The sequence below is a fragment of the Vicugna pacos genome, chromosome 8 (genome assembly GCF_048564905.1).
Source record: "Vicugna pacos chromosome 8, VicPac4, whole genome shotgun sequence".
NCBI classification, from domain to species: domain Eukaryota; kingdom Metazoa; phylum Chordata; class Mammalia; order Artiodactyla; family Camelidae; genus Vicugna; species Vicugna pacos.
This window is the reverse complement of record NC_132994.1, coordinates 27,942,595-27,958,625: the sequence shown is the minus strand read 5'-3', so window position 1 is coordinate 27,958,625 and position 16,031 is coordinate 27,942,595. Positions and strand designations below refer to the sequence as shown.

General features: G+C 34.4%; 1 protein-coding gene across 3 annotated transcripts in view; it reads left to right on the top strand.

Moving 5' to 3' along the window:
• The window catches only part of ASCC3 (activating signal cointegrator 1 complex subunit 3), a 301,819-nt gene that overhangs the window by 163,379 nt on the left and 122,409 nt on the right, over positions 1-16,031 (top strand). For all 3 annotated transcript variants that reach the window (XM_015235974.3, XM_072965658.1, XM_072965659.1), the window contains one exon: positions 1,725-1,859. In XM_015235974.3, the coding sequence (XP_015091460.2) occupies positions 1,725-1,859 (135 nt within the window). The remainder of the gene's footprint in view (positions 1-1,724; positions 1,860-16,031) is intronic.

The following is a 16,031-nucleotide window of genomic DNA, read 5'->3' as shown; positions in this document are numbered from 1 at the left end:
ATATATCCAGAAGGAACCCTACTTCAGGATGACACCTGCACCCCAGTGTTCATAGCAGCACTATTTACAATAGCCAAGACATGGGAACAGCCTAAATGTCCACCGACAGATGGCTGGATAAAGAAGATGTGGTATATTTATACAATGGAATACTATTCAGCCATAAAAACTGACAACGTAACACCATTTGCAGCAACATAAATGCTCCTGGAGAATGTCATTCTAAGTGAAGTAAGCCAGAAAGAGAAAGACAAATACCATAATATGAGATCACTCATATGTGGAATCTTAAAAAAAAAAACACAAACAAAGCATAAATACAAAACAGAAATAGACAAAACTCATAGACATAGAATACAAACTTGTAGTTGCCAAGGGGGCAGATGGTGGGAAGGGACAGACTGGGATTTCAAAACTGTAGAATAGATAAACAAGATCATACTGTATAGCACAGGGAAATATATACAAGATCTTCTGGTAGCTCACTGAGAGAAAAATGTGACAATGAATATATATATGTTCATGTATAACTAAAAACTGGTGCTCTACGCTGGAATTTGATACAACATTGTAAAATGATTATAAATCAATAAAAAATGTTAAAAAAAAAAAAAGATCACTGTGAGTTAATTACACGGCACGTGCTCTAGAGCTGTGTCACTCTGTCCCCTTTCTGGTGAAATCCCGGCCTCCGTCCCTTTTGCACTTTCGTCCATCCTCAAAATGATCTTGTCTTCCTCAGGTCAGCTTGCTGAGCCTAGTAATTCCCTGATTAAAAATAATCTGTTGCATGTCCTTCTAAATGTGTAGCCTGCAAATAACACCCAAATTCCAGCTTCTAGGACAACATAATTGACAGAAGAATATGGATACTGGGAAGAGAGGCAAGAATTAGGAATTTAGTAAAGGCTCTTTGGGGAGGCTGGGGTTGAGCTGTGGAGAGAGGGGCAGGGCGAGTGGAAGCCAAAGAAGAAGCATCACGGAGAGAAGCCAGGCCCTGATAGTCAGCAAATGCAGACTGCTAGTCACTCCCTTATTTTATTCTCTTAATTTGCCTTCACATTCTGCCTGCCTACTGTATCTGAAAAGAGTTTCTTCCACTTCTTGACAAAGCATCCAGACACTCAACTTCCCCCTAATTCAGATTTCCACAGTCACTTTGTGAATAATTCCACAGGAAGGTATGTCACAACAGAAAATTCCAAATCCCTCTCTGGAAGCTTTTTCACTGCCAGCAGTCCCCTGAACTCTATTGTAAATGGTTGTTTTTAGACATGATTTTGTCCAAGGAAGAACGTTCTTTATTGTTTTCAATTTCTTTAAACATCTTTATGATACTAGCAATTTCATTGACTATGAAATAAGACTCTTTGTATATTTTTATATTCTGTCCTTATAATGTATGATTATGCTAATGACTCATGTCTTCAAAAGAGAAATGCACAAATTAAACTCCACATTTTATATAATCCATTAATTTTATTCTGATCTCTGCCAATTTATAGGCTAAAAATAAATAAAGCTGTGTTTATTGAGTTTTACTTAACTTGCCTTTATCCTATATATACACTTTGTTCTAAAATAATCAAATGTTGGAGAATTCATAAACTGGGAGTTTTATTTTGAAAAATTAACATTTGTCTATACAGGGTGATTTCCAGACTAGTATTAAGCCATCTTTGAATGAATTTGAGTATTAAATAAACTTCTGTTCTTTATTTTAGGTAATGGTGTTTGTACATGCTCGAAATGCCACTGTAAGAACAGCTGTGTCTCTAATAGAAAGAGCAAAGAATAATGGCCAGATTTCCTACTTTTTACCTACTCAAGGACCTGAATATGGGCATGCAGAAAAACAGGTAGGGAGCAAACGACATTACAATACAAGAACTAAATCACATAATGTGCCAGGTATACCAGATGTTTTATATAGGAAAGCACCATGATCTTCAATATTCAAAAAGGTAATTTTATCCTGTTATAATCTTGAATTTTTTCTTGACTTTGAAAGAATCCCAATGCATGACGTGTTCAATGATCACTTTTTTCTATCTGGTTATAATTGTAATGTTTAATCCTGCTCTTGAAAATATAGCTAAAGCATAAAATGCAGTAAATTCTATAAAATATGTTAACATCTTATGGATTATTGTTCTTTTAAAGATGTAACAGATAATTTTTTTAATTTATAAGATTACTAGAGACAGGTGTAACTTACATAAACAAAGGCTCTTTTTTGAATATGTAAAATCTGAAACCAAAAAGGTTCAGAACAGCTGCCTTGCTACTCGGTATGTGCTCAGAGGACTTGAGAAGCCTGTCTCCTCATTAGAAATGGAGAACCTCAGGCCCTACCTGAGCTTTACCGTATCATAATCTGCATTTCAGCTTGATCCCTGGGTGGTTTATGCACATTTCAGCTTGAGAAGCACATCTCTAGGTAATTTGGGTATTGATAGTGTTCCAAGATTTACAGAGGGTTTTATTTAATTATACCAAATAATGATTTACATCAAGAGTGGGCAAACTACAGCCCAAGGGCCAAAGGTGGCAATTTATAATTAAAATTTTACTGGAAAATAGTCAAAACCCTTCCTTTATTTTCCATAACTGCTTTTTTTAAACACAAGGGCAGAATCAGTAGTCGATACAGGGATTATATGGCCCACAAATCCCAGAACGTTCTCTGTCCCTTTGCAGAAAAATTTGCCCTGATTTAAAGTTATAAACAATAAATTTTCAAATAAAACAATCTGACAGTGATATTTTCTATGTATAACATAAGATTGAACTGATATTTGCTGAACAGCTGCCAGACACTGTGCTCTGCAACTTCACGTTTACCACCTTATGTGCCATTTTACGTATTTAGTTGTTAGGGTTGTGCTATAAACTTCCCTGTTATCTATTGGTATTTTTAATTCTGACTATGATAATCTGATGCTAGTTGTTTTGAATGTCATATTCTCTTTCAATTTAACTACAAAATTTATTCATTTTCTTCATTTTTTTTTGCTTTATAAAATTTTCTATTACCTACCGCTTATTATGCAGCTTTGCATTCTTCCAGTTATTTATTAACTATGAATTTATGAGCGGCTTTGGAAAGTCAGGTCGGCATTCTTGAGTCTTGTTTCATTTCTTTGAAAATACAGAACTCTATTGTGTTTAAAAGCCAAGCCTTGAGAGCCACCTTGTGGTTTTCTGGTTATTTCGTACCTCTCAGTTCTGAGAATTATTGCTATTCTACATCAAGCAGGTTTATTGTCTAATTGTTATAATAATAATATTCAGTATTTATCGAGTCTACTCGTACCAAGCATTGTTTTCATTGCTTTCTATAACTCATTCAGTGCTCTCAACAACCTATGATGTGGGTTAGTACTGTTATTATCTTTTGATACAGCATCTATGTTAGTAACTCAAATATAGCATGAAATATTCTAAAGCATATAGAAATAATTTATGTAGAGACATTTTCAAAATAATATTTATTTATTTAATTAAGGCAGTGTCACCAAACACACAGTCACAGATCACTATGCTGAAAAAAAAGTGGAGAAATGGAAAGTTACAGTTGAGTAGACTTGAAAATCCTTTGCCATTTTATTGTATCTCTTTTAGGTATTTTTATTATACCTGATTTTGATCCTGAATGGATTCCACAGACATTTATTAATAAGTACATGTTTTCAAGAGATGTTGTCCTGTTCACCATTATATTCTTTAATACAGTATTCAGCTGATAGTAGGTACCCCAAAATCAATTTTTTTTTTTGCCTTTGTTCCTTGGAGACAAACGTAAGTGATGTTCTCACTTTAATTTTCTCATTTGATCTCTACCACTGTTCTTTCCTTGAAAGATTCTTATCCCTATTTTGCAGATAAGGAAACTGAGAAGACAGAATAAAGTTCTCAGAGACTCCCCTGTAATAATCGGAGCTGTAATTTGAACCAGTCTGACTCTAAAGTCTACCCCTTCAGTACAGTGCATCCTGTTTGTTCAAAAGCAAACATATCAAACCCAGTCTGACTTTAGGGCTTTGAGTTTTTTTGTTTGTTTGTTTTAGTAAAAGAAAGGAACGTTACTTTAGCCAAACTGTATCCCTCTTTCTCCTAAAGAGAGATTCAAAACAGTTGGCCTCTCCACAGTGGAAGTTATTTTATAACAAAAGGTAATCTTTCTAAATGTTTTCTCAAAGATCCAGAATTTTAGATTATTCTTCAGTGCAAGTTATATGTTTGTCCTTATTTGTTGAAGTGCCTTTTGAACTTGAATGGATTAACATTCTGGCAGTACTAAGAAAGCTATTACCATGATGATAGGAGATATTTCTTATGTTTTTGAAAAATGGGAAATTAAGTACTCAAAGCATTAAAATAAAATTAGAAGGTAAATTTGCTGTGGTGGGAGACTCCTGACTCCTGTTAATGGAAAGGCAGCTAAATCCCTACTGTGTCTCTGTGCTGCTTTCCCCCTAAGTGCTTAATGTAACCGTCTCAATCCCTGACTCACCAAGTGTGGTTTTTAAAAGCTTGTCTTCACAGTTTTATTCAGCACACTGTAGCTAGTAAATAATAGATGAAACTCCGTTAAGAACTCCTGTTCTGTGTGTGGGTGAGGTTTGTGTGTGTGTGTGTGTGTGTGTGTGTGTGTGTGTGTGTGTGTGTGTGTGTACAGGCTATTTCCATGCCTTAGCCACAGCTGGGGATGAGTCTTTTCTTCCCAGTAAGTACCAGTTATACTTCAGGACTCCTCAATCCATTCCCATCTTTAATATCACATTCACTCCCAGCTGAAAAATCATCTATATTTCCAAATTGTCCACTGAAACAGGAAAATAGGAAAAGGAAAGTGAAGTTCCCCAAGAGTAGTTTTAGCTATAAAGAGCTTCCGGTTCTCTCTGGGGAAGGGAGTGTCCCAGAAATTCCAAATGAGCCCCAAAGCAAGAGGGCACGCTAACAGAAAGCTCTGGTTGTGGCTTCACCTCTAGAAGCCCTCTGGCCTTAAACACCTAAACATTTCTGAAACATACTTTCTCCTCTGTCAAATGGAATAATAATGGGGTAAACAACACCTATCCTAGGAGTTTTCCATGAGCAACAAGCGAAATGATGCATGAAATTATTTTGGAAACTCGCTAAGAATGATAACATATTACATATATTATGGAAATCTACTTTTAGAAATTTACTCTGCATATTCCTTTTTGCCTTCCCCCACAAAGATACTTCTTAAGAAACCATTATTTTCTGTAAGAACATACTTCAGGGAGTAGTAGCAGCTTACATTTATACATAGACATGTATCATTATGTATGCAGACGTTTTCATTATTAAGCTAGTGTTCTTATTATTATTGTAATTGTAAGTTGAATAAATTATTTGAATTAGTATCTTCAGATTCTGTTTCATTTGCCCTCTCAGTCAAATAATTCTTCCTTTTAGGGATGAAAATTTTGGCAGGCCTTAATCACTCTCGTATTAGGATGGGTGTTCTTACACACAGAAACACACACACACACACCCCCTGCACCCTGTACAATACTTCTCTGATTTATGGGCAATGATGTGGTTCGATTTTTTACATACATTAGTGATACTAGAAGTTTTTCCTATAGGTAGATATGGTCTATCATGCAGTAAGCCTCATGAATGTAATTACTGGAAATATCCATTAAACAAATCAGAACACTACGAAAAATCCAATAATAATATGTACTCTCAAGCTATGTCATTTTATGACATTATTATTATCTAGATCTGCCAACATCTCCTGTTTTCGTAGGTTAGCTGTAGCCTTTGCCTAATTTAAAGGAATTTGATTTTAATATAAGTTATCTGATACTTAATATTGATAGTTTTAATCATTTCTGCTTTAGCAGCTATCCAGTGTCAGTATAGCCAAATAGATTTAGAATTTCCTCTTCCTGGAATAGATGATACATTACGTAAGGGCAGTAATAGATGTCTAATAGCTCCCTTTCGCTTATTTTTTACTTGAAGTGCAAAATGTTATCTTCAAAGAGTTTATTCTTTCATCAGGCATATCAACCTCCTTTCCTTTTGGAGGCAAACTTATTAATTATACTGGCTGTTTGTAACCACACAGAAAGAATATCAAAAGAATATTAATGTTTTTTAATAAAATCAGAGAAAATTAATTGGATTTTTGGAAGCATGACTTTTCTGTTTTCAAAGGGAGGTAGCCTTTTCAGAATAAAGACTTTGGATCCAGGCAAACCTGGTTTTTAATTTTGATTCACACACTCCGACATAGCATTTCAACTTCCTCGAGCTATGATTTGTCATAAACAAAGTGGCAATGATATCTTAAGATTTTTGTACTAAATGAGGTAACATAGAATTTGCCTGTCACATAGTAGACACACTGTAAAATGGTTATGTATGAGCTTTGAAGGGAAAGAAGATGACAGTTTTAAAGAATAATAGATGAGACAACACTTAAATTTGAAGCTTTGAACAACAAAAAATAACATTGAATTTTAAAAGGCAATAAATAGGTTGGGGAAATACTAACAAATACAACAGACCAGTTAATATCTACATCTTTAGGTCCTGTGCTTATTAAGTTTAATAACTAAAACATGATGATTCCAGTACTTAAATGAACAAAAAAAGGAAATAAAATAGGTCAACAAACTGGAAGAAAAAATTATTAAAGTTGTGAAATTTAATAGGCTTTATATTCTTAAACCCAATAAATTATCAAAAACTAAAAATGTTAATGTCAAATTCTGAAGATGTTTTGAGGATTTGGCACACTCCTAGATTTCCTGTGGCAATAATCAGTTCAATCCTTTAAAAAAAAAATTTGATAATATATTTTAAGAGCCAAACATTTTTTTAGAGCCTTTAACCTTGAAATCTTAAACCTGGGAATCTTTCCAAGGAAAGATTAAAAGGAAAAGTTAATGTATACCAAGAGTTTTATTCCAACATGTTATTTATAATGAAAAAAAAAACGATACAGACAGCATAAATATCCAATAATAGGGGAATTTTAAAATAAAGCATGGACAGTAATTCAATTAACTATTGTATACCTGCTAAGAACACTGATTTTAGAGTATATAAGACATCCAATTCTAAATTAATATTTCAGTTTTAACTCAATTGGCCAAGTGTCTTGTGCCACTCTAAATAAGTGGCCAAATGAGACAGAGTCTCTCTAAGACACAGGCATTCTCACAGAGGATTTAGAAATAAATATATATAAGGAAAGCAAAATGTGGGAAAAAAAAAAAACATGAGAGAAGGACAAATAGTTCAGTGAAAACACAAAAGAGAAGTACATTAATTTAAGCCAGTGGTCTTGTATTTCAGTAGCAGCAATGAGGGTAAAGAGCATTCCAAGGGAAAAAAGAAAGAGGACATGGGCAAAGGAAGCCAGTGGATATATTTGGAGAAAGAGAGTGTTTCTTAGTCTCTGGAAGGTAAGATGCATGAAAGGCTGGGTATGTAGATTTTGGTCAGAATGGAGAGGACCTTAAATCACATTCTTAAGTGTTTGTTCTTTATGTGAGGTGAGGAGCTGTTTAAGTTTGTGGACAAGCCAAGCTGTAAGACCAGAATTCAAGTGCTGAAAAGTGGAATTGATTGTCCTCCACACAGGGGAACTTCTCATGGCCCAGGTGTTCATTTCAACATAATCTCATATGTACCTCACTTTTATACATAAGAGGGTTTTTTTTTCCAGTTTTATTGAGGAAAAATTGACATATATTACTGTATAAGTTTAAGGTATACAGCATGATGGTTTGATTTACATATATTGTGAAATGATTACCACAACAGGTTTAGTTAATATCCATCATTTTATATAGATTCAATAAAAAGAAAAATAAGAACCTTTTCCTTGTGATGAGGACTTTTAGGATATATTCTCTTAACTACTTTCCTATATACCACAAAGCAGCGTTAACTATCATCATCATGTTGTACATCACATCCCTAGTACTTATTTACCTTGTAACTGAAAGCTTGTTCCTTTTGACTGCCTTCCTCCAATTCCCCCTCTCTCCCCACTCTGCCTTGCCTCTGGTAACCGCAGATCTGATCTCTTTTTCTATGAGTTTGGTGGGGTTTTTTTGTTTTGTTTTTTTTATTTTGGTTTTGATTTTAGATTCTATATATAACTGAGATCTCACAGTATTTGTCTTTCTATGCCTGACTTATTTGACGTAACATAATGCTTTCAAGGCCCATGCATATTATCACACACGGTAGGATTTCCTCACTTTTAAATGGCAGAAAAATAATCCAATGTATGTGTAAATATATATATATATATATATATAAATATATATATATTAACCAAACTATATATATATATATATTTCCACATACACTTTGTTCCCCGTTCAATTGTTGGTAACCTAGGTTATTTCCATGCTTTGGCTATTGTGAATAATGCTGCTATGAACATAAGGGTTTAGATATCTTTTTGATGTTTTTGTTTCCTTTGAATATATTCCCAGAAGTGGAATTGCTTAATCATATGGTAGTTCTATTTTTAATTTTTTGGTGAACCTCTGTACTGTTTCATAGTGGCTGCACCAATTTACATTCCCACCAGCAGTGCACAAGTTTCCTTTTTTCCACATCTTCACCAGCATTTGTTATCTCTTCTCTTCTTGATGATGGCCATTCTAAAAGGTGTGAGGTGATATCTCATTGTGCTTTTAATTTGCATTTCCCTGAAGACTGGCTAGTGATGTTGAGCATCTTTTTATGTACCTGTTGGCCATCTGTATATCTTCATTGGAAAAATGTCTGTATAGGCCCTTTGACCATTTTTAGTTGGATTATTTGGTTATTTGCTATTGAGATGTATGAGTTCTTTATATATTTTGGATATCAACCCCTTATTAGATACATGGTTTGCAAATATTTTTTTCCCATTCTGTAGGTTGTCTTCTCAGTTTGTTGATTTTTTTTTTTTGGCTTTGTGAAAGTTTTTTAATTTGATGTCATCCCACTTGTTTACTTTTGATTTTGTTGTTTGTGCTTTAGGTATGATTTCCAAAAAATATTACCATGACCCATGTCAAAGAGCTTTCTAGTGAGACATTTTTTAAGGAACATAAAAAGTAGCATTGGAATTTTATCCTTATTTCTCTTGTTATTACTTTTAACTAAATTTTGATTGCAGTAATTTTAGTTCTTGTGCTTTAAGATGTATTTTAGAAGCATAGAATAAATTTCTTATAGCAAATTTATACATCTTATTAAAGAATTTTGCTGTTTTGGAAGAGTATGTATATCAGAATATTGTTACTCTCTCATTTGAAAATATATTAGTAGGGGAGCCACTTTAAAAACACATAGATTACATAAATAGGGTTTTTAATCCCTAGTGATACAGAGATTTTTATATTGATAAAATTTAAAAATCAAAATGATATTTTATAGCACACTTTTTTAATTTTTTATTTCAGCATTTATTTTACAATGGCCAAATAGATATAAAGAATGCAATTTTAAATAAGGTTCTCTTTTCTAATTAGGATGCTCTCTCTGGAATGCTAACTTGTTGCTATGTAATTGGGTTGTAGAAATTCCAGGGTAGCTCATGTAGGAACCAAGATCATCTTCCAAGGAATGTAACATGGATCAGGGGACATGGTACTTTCTTTCTCCCCAGTTAAAGTGAATAATTAGCACAGCTAGAATGGGATATGGAAATTGGTTATGGGAAGTAGGCTAGTGTGTGTCATTGTGAATTGATTGTATACACACGAACCTGAAACTTTTTTTAGTGGTGGTTACTCAGTGACTGTTTACTGAGTGTAAGCTACGTACCAGTCACTGTAGTAGATCAGTAGGTATCAAGATAGATAAACTCTGCTGTCAACCTGTTTAAAGTGGATTGAGAAAGATGTGTTCTATCAATCAGGACTCCTTAAAGGAAACAAACCATTCTAGGTATATTTTATATAAAAAATTATTTTGGGAGAAGTTAGATACTTACTAGAATGTTGGTTAAGACTGGAGGAGTAGAAGCGAGGCAGCTACTTCTTCTACTGGAAGTACTAGAACAGCATGTTGAGAGTAAGCCACCGCACCAACGCGGTGATCCAGCATATAGAAGCTACAGCCACTACTACAGATGCCCTTCATCATGCATGAACTTTAAAAACACACAGATTACATAAGTAAGGTTTTTAATCCCAAGTGATACTGAGATGTTTGTATTGAAAAACGAACTTTGAATGTATAGTACATCCATTGTAACTTTCAACCCTCATTTCTCCAAGACCTTGATGACAGGTAACATGGCCAGATATACTGAACCTTAAAGGAACAAAGGTTTTTGTAAAAGGTTAGTACAAACTATTGTGGAAATGGTGATAGGGAAGAGAGACATCTCCCACTACTTGACAGATAGGCGTGGGAAACGGAATCCATGGAAGAGTCCGGTTTCAGGTAAGGCAAGGTGGGAAACAAGGTTGATATAGTTTGCTGATCACTGAGTGGCAGTTCCAGAGAGTAGAGTGGAGAATTTCCTTCCCTGGGGTATAGTAATAGTAGAGAAGATAAGGAACTGAGTCAAGAGCAAAGAAATACCAAGTATCATGGGAACAGTAATATAATAGGGCATTGGCTCCCCATTACCTGTTCCTATGCCAGTTACCAGAATCAGAATATCTGAAACTAAGGCCCTAGAATTTTTAACATTATCCTCAAAAGTTTGGATCATAGCTGAATTTTGTTAGTGGCTAATGAGCCTTATCCTGAGAACAGGGTGGAAGGTGTGATATATTTCCTCCAAAAGTCTTATGGAAGACAGAACAATGCAGGTTTTGGTTTTCTTGGTGTAGATGCCGGAGGACCAGTTTCAGATGTCCCAGTGATAGGGTTTAAAGTGGAATAAGAGCTCTAAAAGAGAGAGAAAGAGAAAGGGTAGGGAAGGTGACGTATATTCCTTTGATCTCTAAACTCCTGTGTCAAAAGATAAGCCAGATAATGGTTTATGCTCCAAACAATGTAAGCAGGTCCACTGATTAATTTTATAAACTTTAGTGATAAAAACCGCACTTACCAAAGGTGAGGGCTTTATAATATTTTTTTCCAATGTTGAAAAGATTTACTCACTAGTAGTTGTGGGAAAGAGTGGTATCATTTGGGAGAAAATACTTGCCTCTTTCTGGTTAAATTTAGTTTTGATAATGACAGTTAAGTTATTCCTTCCTCATGGATTTGAAATTATCCACATTAAAGCATATCTCATCAAGATAAATTACCACAGAAGGTTTACAAAGGTCACTGTAAAATATTTATGCAATTTCATATTGCTCTTTCATTCACGGTTTGTATCTGAGCTGAAGGTCTTGTGTTACTTCTGCATATTTTTTGGTCTTGTGGAGAAAAAAACAAATTTGTTTTTTAATATTCCTAATTGCTTGCTGTCGATCTTCATTTTTTAATCATGTGTTTGTGTTAGTTTGGAAGTCGACTTTGGGAAGTGGTTACATTTTAACCTTTTTCATTTAAAAAAGTGCTCACACTGAGTTTCCTTGTCATGGGAAAGAAAAAGATACGTAAAGTCATGGAAGGAAGCTTGATGTCCTTTCATTGGGGGTGGGGGGTGGAGGGGAAATACAGTACCCTCTGTGTGCTAATGGATTATCTTAGCAGCTGTCCATTCCATTCTAATTTTACTGACAATAAAGCCCTATATGGGAAGTTCACCTGTGACAAATGGAAATATAAAATCAGAGGAAACCAAGCTTAGACAATTCTTAAACTACACACCTGACTCCCTTTACCTTTTCACAGCTGGTATTCTTTTGTGTTGAATTTCCATTTGTAGAGACACTTTATCTAGTGAGTATAGTATTGAATCTCAGATAGTTTCCTTGGAGAATCCAATGCTCTGTTCAGAGAATGTGAACAAGGTGAATTATACCTCTGCAGCTCTGCAGAGGACAGCAAAGCCTGGACTCCAGGTAGAGCTCACCCTGGGAAACCATGTGGGAAACAACTGTTCTGACACTTGAGAAAGCAGCAGGCATCGTGTAATAAACAAGTTTAGCTCCATAACTCATGGTCTTAACCATCTTTCTCCATTCACTTCTCCAAATGAAACTCCTGTTTAAAAGCTTCTTACTTTTGCATTTCTTTCAAGGGAAGATTTTGTACAACTACTATTGTATGTGTTTGCATGTGAGTTTTAGTATGAAAAAATTGAATTGTGTTAGATTGTGTTAGACACTTTTATGTCTCTCGCTTTTCTCAATACTATGTCTCAGAGATCATTCCAAATCAACACAGAAAGATCTGATTCTTTCTTTTAACAGCTGCAAAGTTTTCTCCAATGTGGACATTATCTTAATTCACGGACTCAGCCTGACTTGATGGATACTTCTGTTGTTTCTAATTATGCTTTATTGTAAACAGTGCTGCAGTAAACATTCTTGCTCATATTCTTGGCAGTTGAAATGCTGTCCATTGGGAAAATTCCTTGCAGTGGAATTTATCCATCAACACAGTACACGCATATAAAATTTTGGTGAATGGTCCTGAATTGCCCACTGGGGAGATTGCGCCAGCTTAACATTTCCTGGAACAATAACTTCCTTCCATCTGACTTTGCCAGCACTAAGTAATGTCAGATTTTTTGAGTTTATGACAGATTAATAGGCAAAAAATGGAACTTCATAATTATTTGGACTGGCATTTCTTTATGAGTGAAGCTGATCATATTTGATATTCACCATTTGAATTTCTTTTTCTATAAGTTGCGTGTTCTGTCATATGTGTTACAGATATTTTTTTCTAGTTCATCTTTGATTTTATTTTGTTTGTGAGTATTTTTACCATGGTGAGATTTTATCAGTTTATTTATAGTCTTGCTTATAAAAGCCATACCTACTTCATCCATGATTTCCTCCAGCACTTTTAAAATTTAATTTAATTTTTATTATTAAATCTTTGATCTGTCTGGAATTTATTTCATATAGTAATGATACTGGTTTGGAACCTCCTCGGAACCTTCCTGGGTGTAATATGAAACTGCCCCCCATTCACAGAGTGCAAGAGGCAGACCATTGCAAGGGAACTAGTGTACAAATAGATCTCCGCCACAATCATGTCATTTCATTTTATGGAAGTCCTTCAGCAGTGTTTTAATACTTTGTTCATGAAAGTGCTGCCTATTGTTTTTTTCCGATTTTGATGGCTTTTATAAATGCAATATTTTCTTCACTTTTATTTCTGACTAGTTATTGTTTATATACAGAAAGACTTGTTTAAGATACTGATTTTGAGGACTGTCACCTTTCTGAATTTTATCATTATTTTAGTTAGTTTTTAATCAGTCCTCAATTTTCTAAAGAAATGTTTATTTTATCTGCAGCTAATAATTACTTTGACCTCTTCTTTCCCAGTATTTATACTTTTTATTATTTTCGCATGTCTAATTTCATTGTCTAGGACATTGGTAAGCTGATAGTAAACAACTTTGCCTTGTTTCTAATTTTAACTGATATAATCCTAATGTTTCACAATTTAGTAGGTTTGAGATCGATATTGTCACCTCCATTCACCAAGATTGAATGTAGTCTTTTGTCAGATTTCAGAGCCTGGAGATGATCAGATATTTTCTCTCCTTTGACTTACTAATAAATATGTTAATATAAGTGTATTTATAAGTATGTAAGTACAATGCCATTGTATTCTATGGTTTAATTGTACTTAGTTGTGATGTATTATTTTAATAAATTGGAGAATTCTGTTTTCTACAGTTCTTTACTATTTGGATTAATATTCTTAAAAGAGATTTCTCTGTTATATTCTGTTTTCTGCTGCTTTATCAGGTTTTAATATCAGTGCTATTACACCACCTCTAAAAGATTAATTTTTAGGCTTTACTTCTATTTCTGTGCTGTAAGGTCTCTTAATAACATTAGAATTAGTCTTTAAAAGTATGAAGCCTGGATGTTAGCTAGCCTTTAAATTTTATTTAAATTGCTTTTATTATAATTTTTCTATCACTTTTAATATAAAGGTTAGTAACATATTTTCCTAGAAAATTATTTGTTCTAAACAGTTTTAATAAGGGAATGTATTGAATTTTACCAAGTACTCTTTGATGAGTCTTTTAAATTGTGATATATTTCTGAACATTTTCTTTATCACATTGCCAATTTTGTGTCTGTCTTCTTATGCTGTTGTGCTTATATACAGCTACGTGTCTCCTTTTACTTAAAGGCTAGATAGTAAATATTTTAAGCCTGTGAACATATGGTGTCTGTCACAACTCCTTAACTCTTCTGTTGTAGCTCAAAAGCAGCCATAGACAATATATAAACAAACTGATATGGCTGTATTCCAAATAAACTTTATTTACAAAACAGACAGTTGGCACATAGTTTACCAACTCCTGCTACCCAGTAATAGGCATTGTCTATTTTTGTTCATTTTTTTCTTTTAAAATAAGAGTTTTTGTGTTTACTTACCAATTTCACATTTTTAAAATCAGATTCTATTTTAACCTTATTAGGACATTTCTTTTCCCTTGGGTTTATCATATTTTTTTATTTTTATAAATTCTTAAATTAGATGTTTAATTTACTTACTTATTATATGCTTATTTAGTTACAATAAGTATTTCAGGTATGATGTTTTCTGAGAGCACAACTGTGCTATGTCCTATATGTTTGATGTGTGGTGTTTTCATTAATTTTTAAACTTCTGCAATTTTAGTTTTTACTTCTCATTTGCTAAGAAATCCAAGAAGAAGAGAGATAGATATATAGACTTGCGGGTGTGTTAGTATAGCCTTATTCATGATTTTATTCAGATATTTCGCACCTTGTTCCATCTACCATCACATCTCCATCTCCCCTAGAATGTTGTACTAGAGTACCTAAAACTGGTGTCTCCTGTCTCTTCCCTGCTCAGAAACCTTGAGTAGCTTCCCATTTAATTCAGAGTAAATGGGATGTTATAATGGATGTCTTCAAACTCATGTCCCAAACTGAATCTTCTCCCCACCTTCCTGATGCCTAGCCTAAGGCCCGAGCATTGGCTCTCCTCATCCTATTTCCCCATCATATATTTAGTGCACCAAGGCAAGGATAGACCTAACAGTCTCAGCACCTTCTTTTCCTTCATGTTTTGCTCACCCCTCCTTTCCAGACAGTCACCCAGCTTTGGTTACTTCATGGCCTTTTTTATGTGATATCTCTCTATCTCCTGCCTCTGTCTTCTCACCTGGATTTTCATAACCCCAGAAATGCTCATCTACTGTCTGGTCTTGGCACAACTATCAAGTGACCTCTCTAAACAATAAATCTGATCCTGCTTATAAACTTTAATTGGCTTCTTTTTCACCAATGCTTGGGACCAGATAAAGCCTGACCTCAGTCCTCCATCGCAGCTTCATTTTCTTGTATTTACCCCACCCACCCTGAGCATGCTCTCCAGACTTACTGTACTTTTCCACTGGTTCCAGCCTCTAAGCTTGTTTATGTTACCGCCTACCTCCCTCTATTTAGCAGTACATCACTTGTCCTTCAAGACCCACATTTCACATAGTCTGTAAGGACTTCTTTAATAAGACCAGCACATCACTGACTCATTCCTTGGGGAAATGTATAGTGAGTACTACACAGAAGGTACTCTGCCAGGTGCTAGCAGTGTAAACACAAATAAACCATAAGGCCATTCCTCACCTAGTTTTAGCTGTGGCCACATGCCTCTATTATAAACATATTTTATAGAAATCATTTGTGTTATGGATCTGTCTTTCTCTCTAGTCTGCAGACCAAAGCTCAGATTTTTGACTTCATTTTCTTTGTATTCCTAAGATCTAGCACATTAAGTAGGTGTTTGTTATTTAAATGACCTTCTCTTTAGTTCTGTATGCTTTTTTTTCTGTTAGTCATTATCATGTTTTATAAATTTGTTAGAAGTTACTTTTTTTAGAAATGAGCATAAATAATCCAGTGTAGTAATAAATATCAAAGTGCTTAGCACTAAGTCACTGTGAAGTTGCTGTACAT